Below are 13569 nucleotides of genomic sequence, written 5' to 3'. Positions count from 1 at the left end.
AACACGGTGTCCTCAGTTCGGGGGTCTGCTCTGCACCCTCTGTAACTGTGGCAGATTTTAAAGCTCATAGTACCCTAGAACCACTAAAGCACAGTCCTCTTGTGTGTGACTCTGAAGCCTTTTTTATTATTTCCTTGTGGCTACAGCTCCAGTGTCCTCGGCTGGCTCTGTCTGTGATCATTCAAACACCATGTGAAACGAATATGACAGCTGTGAAACGCACTCCCAGCTTTTGGATTTAAGGCTGTCCGTCTCTGACTGGTGATCAGCAAACTGATTTTTAGAGGAAGACTTCATTCCTACAAAGGGAACAAATCAAACCTACTTTACTAGAAACCAAGGTGAATTTGATTAACACTTATTAAATTCAGAGTGTTTCTACAGCCAGACTTCTAAAAGGACTTTCATAAGACTGTTTGTTCAAACATGATTTGCATTTTACTGCGTTTTACTCACCTGTGTCTTGTGTCTCTATTCCTAGCAGGACAGATCAGTTCAGGTTTAGGAAGAAAAAAAGAAAAAGACAAGAATGTTAGTCCTTGACAAAACCGTATTCTTTGCTGTACTGCTCGCAGAGCTGCACCCCAACAACAAAACACTCTTCGTCCTGTTACTCGATATTATTTCTTTCTCTCAAAGTCTTCCTTTCCACCGCCCGCACAATGTCAAGTTAATTCTGAGCAGTCTTCAGCAACACTGTCAGCTAGGTGGAGATCTGGGGTGTTAAGTAAGAGACACTTAGTGTTTCAGCGTCAGGAATGTTTCCTGTCTTCCCCTCTGGCTCCGAAAGGGAATGGGAAGCCGGAGTCGTAATTACGCGGGAGTCATTGACGGTGGCACGGGCCCAGCCTGTGACACCTCAGACTGCAATGCCTGCTTTGCTCTCGTCTGCTTCAACGCGGTCACATCCTCTGTTACAGGTGAGGAACAAACTAGCTGTGATAATTTTAAAGGTGGTAAGTCTATCTTCAGCCACAATGGTGTGGTTTGACGTGATACTTTGCATATTTGCTATTGAATTATAGGGTTTTCTTAAAAATCACATTTCACAGAATATTTTAACTTTTTGAGAAAAATATATGAAAAGTCTTGCAGGAAGAAAAATTAGCTCTATTAATGCCACACTCTAGAAATTCATTTTTCAAAACCTCTTCTAAAGGCCACTTAAGATGCCCCTTTTAGCTGATGACTTTAAGTGTAAGTTTTCTGAGGAGTCTGTTTGACAGTCGACAGGACATATGCTCATATGGGAGCTACACGTGGCTGCTGCTTTAATTCCAAGGGGAGCAAGTGCTCCCCGTGGTTTTCATAGTCACATCACAGCCAGGATAAAGCACGCTAGGCAGAGAAAGCTCATTATTTTTTACCTTAACTCTAATATGCCAATCGAGTTTCCGGAGGGAAAGATCCGTCTGACAAAATTGAAGTCCCCAATATACACACTACCATCAGGCCCAGAAGCAAGAGCGACTGGGGCGAAGAGTTTGCTGTTGAGCGCGAGACCGTTGCAGTTGGAGCAAGAGACACTCCTCTGGTGTCCGTTGCCCATCACGGTTGAGATGACTGGTGGCTGCTGGGAAATGAACAAGTTTTCACCATTTCCTTTGTGTAGAATTCCTAAGGGGAGAAGGGGGAGAAAATTGAGACCAAAAAAGTAAATGTAGAGCATTTAAACTATTCTCCCGTTTTGGATTACGCAATCCTCTAGGAAACTGGATGACCAGAACAGGAACAAACATCGGATCTCTTAAAGACTGTCACAGGGTTCCGCTAATCTCTTCCAATTCAGTTCCAAGCTTCACCATCCCCATTTTGTAGTTTACTGGTTAGTGGCTATTCTATTTTTAAAAGTCAACATCATGAGGAGAACTCGCAGTTGGTTAATGCTCTAACAAACTGTTAATTGCAGTGCTATCTGACTTCTTGGGGATTACTACTTTAATATTCATTTTATTCATAAATTTTTATTAGGTAGCAGAGGAATTTCTGAGGCAGTTTGAATATTTAATTAAAGGAGATTAATAGCAGCACCACTACGCATTTTTCACAAAAGAGCACTGAGTGGCAGTACAAAATCAATATTCAAATTTAAATGCGAGTCCTTCGTGCTATATAAAAATGGTGCCAAGTGCAGCAAAGCCAAGTTAAGAGTTAAGAAGTAATTCTGAGGTACAAGTGAAAGTCTTACCAGCAAGAACATATTAAGTACTGCAGTAAAGTTTGAAACAACTTTGCAGAGCGTCAGTATTTTAGCACTGCTCTGCAGCACACGTCGTTGGAAGTCTTCCCAATTACTAGGCTGGTGATGCCAGAACCAGTACAAAGATGTATGTTCTCAAGCTGATAGCTGTAGCGTGTATTTTAAATACCAATGTAGCAATATAGCTAAGACGTACCTTCAAAACGACATGGCAATTTAAGATTTTGGCTGTTGCCGAAAGGAAGATAAGTATTCTTTTAGAGCACAGTCCAAATCTCTTCTTGTCCTTGGGAAGCCCCATACTTCATCGGAAAAGTGACACAATTAAAGGAATAAACACAAGGGAATGTACTTTCTGGAGGACTTTTAGACTGGGAAATGTGCATATTCTAGATACTGCAGGAAGTATGTGGTGAGATACATCCCAATTTTCCCAAAGTACAGCAAATATATTTACATACTACCTCTACCAACTTGTGCTAAACTGGTTTTTTGTGGCTTTCAGGTAAGTCTGAAGCTAAAATTCTCCTTTGAAATTACTGGGTGTTGCCATAGCTATTTTGCAGGGAATTATGTTTAAAAAAAAATAAATTTCTGAACAATACAGAACACATATGTTTGTTTGAATGTTGGCTTATAAAAAGCATCTTGGAAATACACCCGTAAAATTAATGGCAACATCCTCCCTTATGTACCAGCTAAAAATACCACTAAACGAAGATGCTGCCCTTTGTCTGATATTAACAATGTAAAGGTAATCTTTAACTGCCTCATACAATTGCCAGTAAATAATGAGGGCTCTGGAGAGTATGTTTTACTGTCAATAAATGTAAGCATTACCTTAAAGCATAAAGTCCCTGTAAAATCACTTCTCCTTCCCTCAGATAAAGAAAAATTGAATCAATGCACTTGCCCCTCAGAAGAAAAATCAAAGAGTACTCTGAAAAATGGGCTAATAGCACATGGAATTCTACATACAGGAACTAGTATTTATGGTATGTGTTCTCTTCTTGAAGATCTGCCAAACCATCCAAACCATCCAGGATGTTTGTGTTAGAGAACACTAATCATGTAATGAATTAGAAGAGATCAAAGCTCTAAACTGGAGGGGGAACAGAAGTGGGAAAAGACCAGTTTAGCATAGCTGAGAATGGGCTGTGATCCTTTCTTAACCTAGGAGTCATAGTGATATCTAGAAATACCCTCAAAATGCTTGAGTTTCCAGCGACAGCCACACTGCAACAGTATACATTATTTCACATCTCTGCTGCTGGAATCAGACATCTTTTTTTCTTTCCTGTTTTTAAAAAGATTCTTCCATCTGACAGTTTTGCTGTGGTTTCTGCATGTCAATACTCGTATCCCCACAGCGTCGACCTGGCTATGAAGTGCAATTCTGTAAAATGGCATCTATTTATTTTTACAACTTTTCTGTTGCACTTGGTTTATTCTGTAACATCTCTAAAAAGAACAGCCTTCCTGGGGAGGGAGGCAAGCGCACCCCCCCTGTCTCTGCGGAGGAATGCTGTGCACAGCAGCAGACCTGCTGGAAGACAAGACCGAGACGCTGAACTTACCCAGAAGCTCTTAAGGATTAGTTAACTAACCAAGCAAAGTGCTTCTGGTTTTAGTTTGAAAACAAAATTGTCACTGGCAATAGAGAGTTTTTAGGAAGACATGTTATATTCCAATGCTATTTCTGTAGTTAATCCAGTGACAGCGATTCAAAACCAGATGCAAGCCGCACGCTTCTAAAAAGAGCAGCTCTTCATCCATGCAGAGGGGGTGCTTTAATTAAAAGTGAAAAGGCTCACTGTATTCATACTCGAGAAGGCTACTCGTGCTTTTCATTTCCCTCACAGTGGCATGGAGATAAGTCCGAAATATGTAACTCTAAGCCTGAATCATATTTTTGTCCTTATTTAAAGCACATTTTATCTATCTGCAGTGGAAGAGCAGCTCACTAGTTTCTAGGTAGGACCAGAAGCACACTCATTATCTTTTTTCCTTTTCGTTAACACAGCTCATTATTTGGTTTTGTTGCTTTAATATGAGCCCACAGGCTGCTTCATTAGGTGTGCACTAACTGTGGTATAGTCATTGTGTTTCTGCTCCTAACTGCTTTTCTGGTTCGTGTATACGAGCCAGGCACGTGTGCTCGAAGCCTGTTCTAATCGTGAGGAACATCGGAGACATCACGATGGTCCGGCTGGGCTTTGCCGTTCTCACTGGAGGTGCCCTGACATGCAAACTGTAAACAGAAGAGACCCACCGAGGCAGATGTGCTTATGCTCTCCCCTCCCCAGATTGCGTCTAAGTAATGGATAAAGACATTTAGCAGCTTGCCCCTGACTTCAGCCTTGTCACGCCCAGCATGGCGGGAACACGTGAGGAAGAGGAGCAGGTATAAGAAGCTGCACATTCCCCATCCTTGTCATTGGGGTAGCGGGCGCAGTCTGGACGATTTTAGTGGATTTTCAGCAGTGTGTGGCTGACAGGTCAGTGCTCTCTGGCGTTCTCAGCCACACCGCTGCGACGGGGCGGGGAAGCAGTTTCTCACCACATATCCCGTGCTTGGGAAAGCAATGATTTAGCCCCGCTCCTATTATAATTGTATACTTTACAAAATCTCAGGACATCATAGTGCCTGTGGGGTGAATTATAGTAGTAACCACCGCAGTGAGCAGAGAGTCACATAAATTGGAGTTACTGCCAGCAATTTAGTCTTGAAATTAAACTATGCAAGTGGTAAATTGGCACTAAGGAGTAGACTGTGGGTCTCACGGTTGGGGGCTGAGCTGACTGAGGTCAGATTTCTCTCTGTGTTAAATGTCAATAGCTGGCATTTAAAAGAGACAATCTATACAAACCGATAAGACAGGGTATGAAAGAACTGCTGTTTAAAATGTCAAACTATTTTAAATCAAAACAGAAATCCAGATAATTTACAAACTAAATCTGACCTTTTGTATTTGGAATATTTATACTGCAGCTGCGCAGTCAACCACAAAACTTGTAAAAACCTGACAGCCATACATCTGGGCATGAATCTTCATTAGCACGAGTTTGCAGATGGAAAGAGATTTTAGTGGACAGACTCTCAGCTGGAGCAAATTCAGACAACTTCACTGAATCCAATACTCTGCTTATAAATAAGTGCTGAAATCTGACTCCAAGCTTCTCTTCCCCCGGACAGTGAGGTATCTGTTTATTGGCAAAGCTGTGTTTTTCTAGTTACCATAATTTATCTACAACTTGTAATAATTTAATCCCACCAGTTCCTGATTACGGATGTTAAGGGAGGAAAAGAAAAAAGCCCCAGGAATAAAATAAAAGCCATGAGAAAACAGGTCTGAGTCTCCATGCTTGAAGAATCTCTATGCAGAGTTAATGTCATGACACCAAACGCCATTTACAGTTTTTTTTCCCTATTGCTTGAAAAGGTGCTCGATTGCTTGTCCTGAAAAGTGACTTTGCTTCTCCACGGAGTGGGCAGCCACAGCAGCGCCCACATACCGGACTGGCGGCATGGGTTCCCCAGTGCTACCTCTCACTCAGCCTGTTTGTTCTCACGGTGCTACTAACTGACGTGAGTCGGAGGATGAATTAGGAGTGTAGACACTTTGCTGAGAATAAATCCTGCTCTAAACTGACCTAAAATGTGGTACTTCTGTACCTACAGAGTGAGAGCAAACCTAAATGAGTATGCCCTTTTCCCGCCCAAATGACCACAACGTGCTAGCGATCGCAAGAGTGAGGGGTATTGACGTTTAATACCTGGGAGCCAGAACATTAAAAATATCCTTTCCGATGGCATTTACAGTTCAGTTCTCAATAAATGAGGGTGCACATTAGAGGATTACATGCTAGGAAGTGTAATGCTTAAAATCTGAAGAATTAATTCCTTTAAAATTTGTATTCTTCTTCTGCATGGCCAGTTAATAAAGGACGGACTTACCACTTTGTGGATTTAAGACATGGTGTTTGTTTATAGACCAGCCTCCCAGATTTGAAGCATCCATTTCAAAGCCTTGAAGGATTACTGTTCTCTTCTCCCACAGAATATAATCAGGGCATGTTTCATATTCATATCCCACCGACACTGCAAACAAACAATTAAAGATCGATCAGTCTGCTTCTTCCTCTGTGAACTACTAGGTAATTTTTCATTCTAGGTTTTTATATTCACCTGCCAAGTAACGATGCCACTAACTTTCCTCAGCCTGATTGCTACGGCTGACTATTTTTTTTAAAAAAAGGGTTTAAAGAGATTAGTATGTTATTACAGCTATAGCTACTACTGTTTCAAAGCAAAAGAATTTCTATTGTATCAGTTATGGATTTCTTAAAGAGTATAAGTCTCCTTCAGTGACTCCTGACTTGATTGTTTATTGCATTTCTGCTAATTACCTGAATAACAGCGTAAACAGGAAAAATATCCATGTGAAAACAAACTGGGTTTAATTCGTTTGCTGATTGTAAAAACTATACTTCGGCAGAAATGGATTGCTAAGCTGAAAATTTCTAGAATTAACCATTTATCTCAACAGGCTTGTACTTCACGTGATTCCCCTCTACAGCTGCCCAAAACACCTGCTGAAATCTTGCATTTCCTGAAGGATGGTGGGTTTTGGGGATGCTCAAAGTGATCAAAAAACCCTTTCCTTTAGTATTCAGTAAAACAAACAAACAAACAAAACCTCTTCTAAATTTAATTTTGGTATCTCTCTTATAATTTTGGTATCTATCTTAATTTTGGCATTGTCTTTTCTTTTTGAAGTTATTTATCTCCTCCAGTTAACCTTTTCTGATTTCAGTGCAACTCATTCGTAAAGGAAGAATGCTATTTTGACACCAAATCCTAAAATTTGATCTAAGAAACATTGAGATAATTCAGCCCTTCCAAAATATAAATGTCTTTAAAAATATTTAAAGAAACAAAAAAAGCATTTTAAAAACCAGTTTTCTGACATTTCAAATATTTCCTTCTCACTTTTTCCATGTAGCAGCATTAGGTACATTTTACTTGAACCATGAATAGTTTAATACCATCTAAATTCCTTTACTGGATGCAATCAAAATATTTTGACCAGCCATAGCAGGGGGCATTTGTGTTTGTAAGATAAATGTTTCATGGCAAACTGAAAGCTCTTCCTTACAGCAACTTCACTTAGAGCTGCTTCATCATTTTAGCAGGAAGAACCTGTTTTTTGCAGCTAAATTCTGACTTCTTGTAAAAATCATATCGCCTTAAGTACCGTAAATATTGTATGTTCCAAACATTACAGGTGTCAGTCGGAGGGTCCAGCAGCCACTCTGCCTGATTTTGCTGTTATGGGAGTTCTCGTGATGACCATCAGCAATAGTTTTGGGTAGTTCCCTGGGCTGAATGCCCAGCTATGGGCATGGAGCTGCTTCCAGAACAGCCACATCCCGTGATGGGATGAGCCATCAAGGTTCAGTAACCAGCAGCGTTTTGTAGGTGTTAACGCAGAGAGAAGATAAAGGCCAGGTTTTCCCCTCTGTAGAGCCTCCTGATCTTCAAGCAGATTGACACGCCTACCCAACTTGGTGTCATCTGCAAACTTACTGAGGGTGCACTCAACCCTTTCATCCACATCACTGATAAAGATGTTGAAGAGGACAGGCCCCAACACTGAGCCCTGGGGGACACCCCTGGTGACCACTTGCCACCTCTTTGTTAGCATCTTTACCTCACTCCTGTACTTAACATGTTCAATCCTGGGCCAGACACGTTCACTTGAAAAGAGTAAAGACCTATAGCACCAAGTCACTCAGCCTTGCTCAGGTAACCAAGACAGACCCCCAGGACAGTTCATCAGCTGCTGTGAAGTACCACGCTGGGTGAAGGGAGGTATAAAACACCTTAAACCAGCTGAGAATCTGTACCAATGGAGCCACAGTGCCTCATTTACCAGGACTGCAGCTAACATTAAAGCGACTGTTACTCCCTGCCCATAACTGATGTTTCTGAGCTGCCAAGTACCCTCCAGAGGTTAGTAACCCCTTTCTTAAAAGTTTGCTTTTAAGCTCTCACAGTACAGAGCTGCCTTTTTCGCCTCTCTCATCAGTGCGTGCCTACAGCCATGTTCCTCTGTGTACTTACACCTATTTATGAAAGAGGTCTATGCTCCAAGAAGCAGTATCTGTGTGATCTTACAGCAGAGTCTCCTGAACCATCTAACTGGAGGTACTGATGTGTGGAAAGTTCCTACCAGTCGTTTTGCATGCAAAGTAATCAGAGGAAATGTAACGACTGTAAAGTCCACCAGGTGACTGCAGTCCCACTTGAGAAATAAGTATTTTGTACTGGCAGGTTTTGCAAAACGCAATTTCATAAGTGGAATAACAATCTCAGTCAGCGTAACCTCACTGCGATGTGTTACTTTCTGGTCAAATTAATTTACAGTCCTTTTTTTGAGGTGATTGAGATTTCACTGCGTGAGGAAGAACGGTAGTAACTACGTTTTTGGACACTAACAGCCAGCAAGTACAGTTCTTTGCAGTCTCAAAATGGATTTCAGAAGATTTACTGAAATCTTCTGTACCAAAAATCTATTATTTCCATACAACTATCTAGAAGAACGAATAGTAAGTTGTGAGCAGTGCCAACACATCACAATTTAAGGGCAGAAGCCAAAAGAGATGTAAGAAAGAAAAGACATGATTAAACAGGACAGTAACCTCTACTTCAACCTCTCCTGAGATATTTGTACTTTACTTCTTTGAACGATGAATATAATGAACACAACCAAAGCCACGAGTAATAAACAGAGAAGGCCTAACACTGCTCGAGAGCTGTTTATCTTCACACCCAGAAGGATTAGTCCTTGCACACCACTTCAAGTGGGATACAAGGGCTTGCAGGAGTATGATTGAGCATGTATGGATTTACGCAGGAGTTTTGATTGAGGGTTCTACTGAAATCCTTCCCTTTCATATGCTAAATTACATGGACTTTACCACCAGGGCTTTGTGCGTCAACATCCACATGACGGTTTTCTTATTCGGAACAAAGACTGGTGCTTTATCATCTCAGTTGTTACTCTGAGAAGAGAAAATGGCCTCTTGTCAGGGACTTGGGGACTAGGCAAACACCAGCAAATGTTTCTCCAACAGATTTACACAGAACCACTTGTGTCTGGAAATATGCTCAAAGTCTTCTTTTTGCAACTGGTTATATGACCATGGCTGTCAATAACCCTGAAGAAAAATAAAGACGTTTATAGTATTTATAAAACCAAAAGCAGATGGTTCTATTTCTGAGTTTCAGGAGTTCAACCTGCTGCAAATTTAATTTAATTAAAATGAAAACTGAACAGAATGCATTATTAAATATTGGTAATATACTGGCAGAGGAAATTATTTTGACAAAAATTCATATAATGGATGCAGATAAAAGTCCCTCAGTACTACAGTGTGTCAAATTAAATAAAGCTTTATTGGAATCTAACAAAACATTCCAACAATGCACTTAAAATATGAAGATTTTTGATTCTGTTTTGGAAGAAACATAATTAACCCAAACTTTAAGGAAAATAAAAAAACTCCAAATCACCAGTTAAATAATTTAGAAGTTGTTATCCAGCACTATTGCATAAGCTTTCTTCATATTTAAAGATATTACACTCGTGTACTTCTAATTCGGGAATCTGTAACTACAGTATCACTTCATAAGATGTTACGTATTTGATTTAAATTGTTTTGAAGTCCAGACACATACCAGACTCCAGGATCATCAGAAGACTCTTAAATGATGCAGGGGGGGCAAGCATACTCCACGGTTCCCTCTCATACACGTTAGGGATAATGTGCAGTGACAGACTCTGCACAGAGGGCACGTGTAGCCATGCTGAGGAAAGCCCCAGGCGGCCCCCGTGACCCATCTGGTCCAGTCTGATCACCCACGGGAGTGCCAAAGGGCACACTGGCGTTTTTTTTTCGTTTCTGGATTTGCATAGAGGCGTGTTAGTGAAGCCAACAACCCATTTAATACCCTCCGTCACTGCAGAACACGAGCACCAATCTGTATCTGCCACGGGCTGGGGCTAGATTTGCCCCTAACGAGGAGGTTTCATGAGACCGACAGGCTAAAAAGGGCACTCCTGCTCCCCATCGTGCGCCACACCTGGGACATTCAGAGCCCTCTCTGTGTCAGTGCCAACACCTGACCGAACCCTTTGAAAAATTGTCCACCTTTCTACAGATGTGAGCCTGATGTGGTAGATCAGGTGCAGATAAGACAGATGATGCAGCAACTCAGCAGACCTTGCACTAAGGGTGGAGCTTCCACCACTGTAGGCCAACGTAATGTGTGAGCTACAGCTGGAATGAAGCTCTGAGCTTCTGCACTAGCACTCACAGCGGATCAGGAAACTAACGAAGCTGAAAATTTATCACTTATTTTCTGGTTGCTCCAGTTTTCAGCTGAATTTGTTCCTGATCTGGCTCATTTAATGATCCAATGGATGCGAGTGGTGGCCCAGGGGTGAGGAGAGAACACGAGAACGTCCCTTCTGACAGCAGCCTGTGGTTGTATCTGTTGAAGTGGTCTGTGGGACTAAAGCTCTGGAACAAGCGCCATGTTTTCTGACACATTCCTATGTGCACCGCGTGATGTAAATCATACTCCGTATTTTGCCCTTACAACCCTTTGTGGACACCAGCGGCTACGTCTGCATCACTGACTACATAAAAATGACCAGGAAAGTGCTGTAATCCTCCTCTCTCCCATTGCCTCTCCATGCAGCTGCCTCACAGCCTACCTGGCTGGGAGCACACGAGAACAGTCACGCACTAGATGTTCTGGTTGCTGCAGGGCTTGCAAAGCTGGGAGGGCACCTCTTGGCTTTGCACGGGTCAATTTGCAGGCTCGCTGCCTGGACAGGTCCTGAAGAGACCTTATAGCTGCCCTTCAGAAAAGCATTTTCGTATCTGGAATGAGGCACATTCCTCGAGAGGGTAGATGTATGCAGCCCTCGCTATTCGTGCTTCACAGCCTGATCCTGCCAGTGCTGCTTGCTATGATTGCCCTGACTTAAAATGCAAAACAGAACTGCAAAGGAAGTGAATAGGGCTTATTCACAACACCAAGCTTTGCTGGCCAGGTAAATAATCTTAATGGAAAGTATCGGTAAGAACAGTCAATTAAGCAACAGAACCCAAAATTTAATCAAAAAAATAGCAAGCCTTTTATAAACAATCACGAAATTAATGAAAAAAAATGACTGGCTAAATAAAATGTATTTGCACAGACAGCGCTTCTGTATTAATTCTCAGAACAGCACTTGTGCTGCTTGGTGAAGAAAGCCTATGAAACGTGACGATTTTCATATAAACATCCGTAACCAACAAATCAATTAATTTTAACTGTTGGGGACATGAAATGTAGTAAGAAAGGATGCCCAAGAAGTTAGAGTTCTGTAAACCCTAAGTGGGAATGACATCTTAAATGTCACAACCAAAAAATGACAGAAACAATGACACACCAAAGGTCACATTCCAAGTAACATTCAAAAACAAAGACAGCTGAGTATAATGCCGTTAGTACATAACCAGCCTCTGAGGGAAAAGGGGATTTTCAAATTGATTAAATTAGAAAGATGACATTGGAAGAATGAGAAAATAAATGTTCTTAGGAAATCCTACGGGTCGCTTCAGCTAAAGAGGCATTTGATTTATAAGTGCAGCAACAAAATTTAGAAGCTGTATTTTCCTGGCTTGGTGTGTGTGAGGGGTCCTGCTTACATCAAGGTGATTCTACATACCCATCGCCTCGGCCAGGCCAGAAACCTTCTGTCCATATATATCTGTCTTATTCCAGGCAAACGTGTACACCAAATTGGCCGCAGCAGGAAACCACTTCTGAAGCAGACGTCCTTCAACAGCAACTATCAGATGGACTTTCGTCATTCCCGAAGGGATGGTTGTGTGTGTCAAAATAATGCGCAGCAAAGTTTTATACCCTGGTGTTCGACTGCTGAGATAACTCAGCTTCACAAAACTCGAAGGAATTGGGATTTCCTCTTGGACCACCTTGGAAAAGAAACACACCATGAGATCTATAGCCAAGAAAAATGCAACATTCTCATAGTAAGAGCAGGAGCTTATTTTACAATTCACAGTCACGACGTGGACACAGTATCACTTAGAACGCAATGCAGTAGCCAGGCATATTACTAAACGTTCAACTCTGGAAACTGCTTGGACAACCTATGGATAGCAGTCTGTCTGTTTTGGTAAATACCTTCCTGTAATGCTTTACTCTTTCCTCCCGAGGAGCAAATACTGTCTCTGTGGACATAATCATACTCAGGAGCTCTACAGCTTTCCCTTGGCTTTATTATTTGGTTTACTTAACAAATGTTCTTAGCCAAAATACAATTAAAAACCTTTTTTTAACACACATTTTATATATTACTTTATATATTACATTAGGAGTTGAAGATGCTATTCCGCTTTGGAGGTGATAACTCTAACTTGGGGAAAGCTGAGACAGAAGACAAACCTTCCTGCTAAACCTTCTTCTGCGCAGAAGTGCTTACAGTAAGGCTGAGCCCAGCACAAAGGGACATGGCATACGGAGGTGCAGTGTAAGGAATGCAACGACCTAACGGGGGACACAAGGCAGTGAAGACGGAGTAGTCTGGGTGTCAAAGTTCTCTGGCTACCAGGTACATCCCCAGGGTGTGCAATAGAGCTCAAATCCCACGGCAGTGCTGGCAGTGTCGCTGTGGATTAAAGCTGGCTTGGATATGCCTGCGGTGGGGTAGGACCAGTTCCTGGCTGCAATGAGGACAAGTCCTCAGCAACGAGAAGAGCGACAAAGACTGCGAGCTTGTGGGGGAAACGGAGAAGCTTGGCCTTGACCTTTTGAATGATGTGGGCCTTGGAGCTATAAAAAAGGATTTAGCGCTTGTGATCTTCTGAGAGAAAGGCGCTCTTCTGGGACACACTGCGAAGCGCAGGCATGGGAAGAGAGCAGCTTCTTGGAGGAGGCAAGTCACTCAAAAGCCACTGCAAACTAGACTGTGATCAGTAAGGCTAATGATTTTGGTGTAATTCCGTAATAACAAACCAATCTGTCACAATGTTAAATTTGTCAAGCTTGGAAAATTTTGAACTGTTCGGTTTATATTCTCATTTTTAGATTTTTCTCGTTTAACAATAGATTACTTTCAGAACAATTTTATTTACACACTGCAACAGCATCGCTGTCGTAGGAGTGCTGCAGTACGACTGGAGGCCTGCCAGCACTTGTCGTTCTGACATATGAAATGTAGTGTTGCCAGGGAAATCCGGCTCCCTTTTCTGTTCCTGATTTGCAGTGTTCCCCTTCTTTCCTGCTG

The 13569-nt window shown here is 41.8% G+C and overlaps 1 protein-coding gene across 1 annotated transcript in view; it reads right to left on the bottom strand.

The window, feature by feature from the left end:
* Positions 1 to 13569, bottom strand: part of LOC104493944 (teneurin-1) — a gene marked incomplete at its 3' end in the record, with an annotated part of 128519 nt that overhangs the window by 31881 nt on the left and 83069 nt on the right. Inside the window, exons 14-17 of the mRNA XM_010136714.1 lie at positions 11989 to 12256; positions 6159 to 6302; positions 1368 to 1617; positions 457 to 477 (exon numbers count right to left, since the gene is read on the bottom strand). Of these exons, the coding sequence (XP_010135016.1) occupies positions 457 to 477; positions 1368 to 1617; positions 6159 to 6302; positions 11989 to 12256 (683 nt within the window). The remainder of the gene's footprint in view (positions 1 to 456; positions 478 to 1367; positions 1618 to 6158; positions 6303 to 11988; positions 12257 to 13569) is intronic.

Source organism: Buceros rhinoceros, unplaced genomic scaffold (genome assembly GCF_000710305.1).
Source record: "Buceros rhinoceros silvestris isolate BGI_N320 unplaced genomic scaffold, ASM71030v1 scaffold8745, whole genome shotgun sequence".
Classification (NCBI taxonomy): domain Eukaryota; kingdom Metazoa; phylum Chordata; class Aves; order Bucerotiformes; family Bucerotidae; genus Buceros; species Buceros rhinoceros.
Note: the sequence above shows the minus strand (reverse complement) of the source record. Positions and strands in the feature narration are given on the sequence as shown.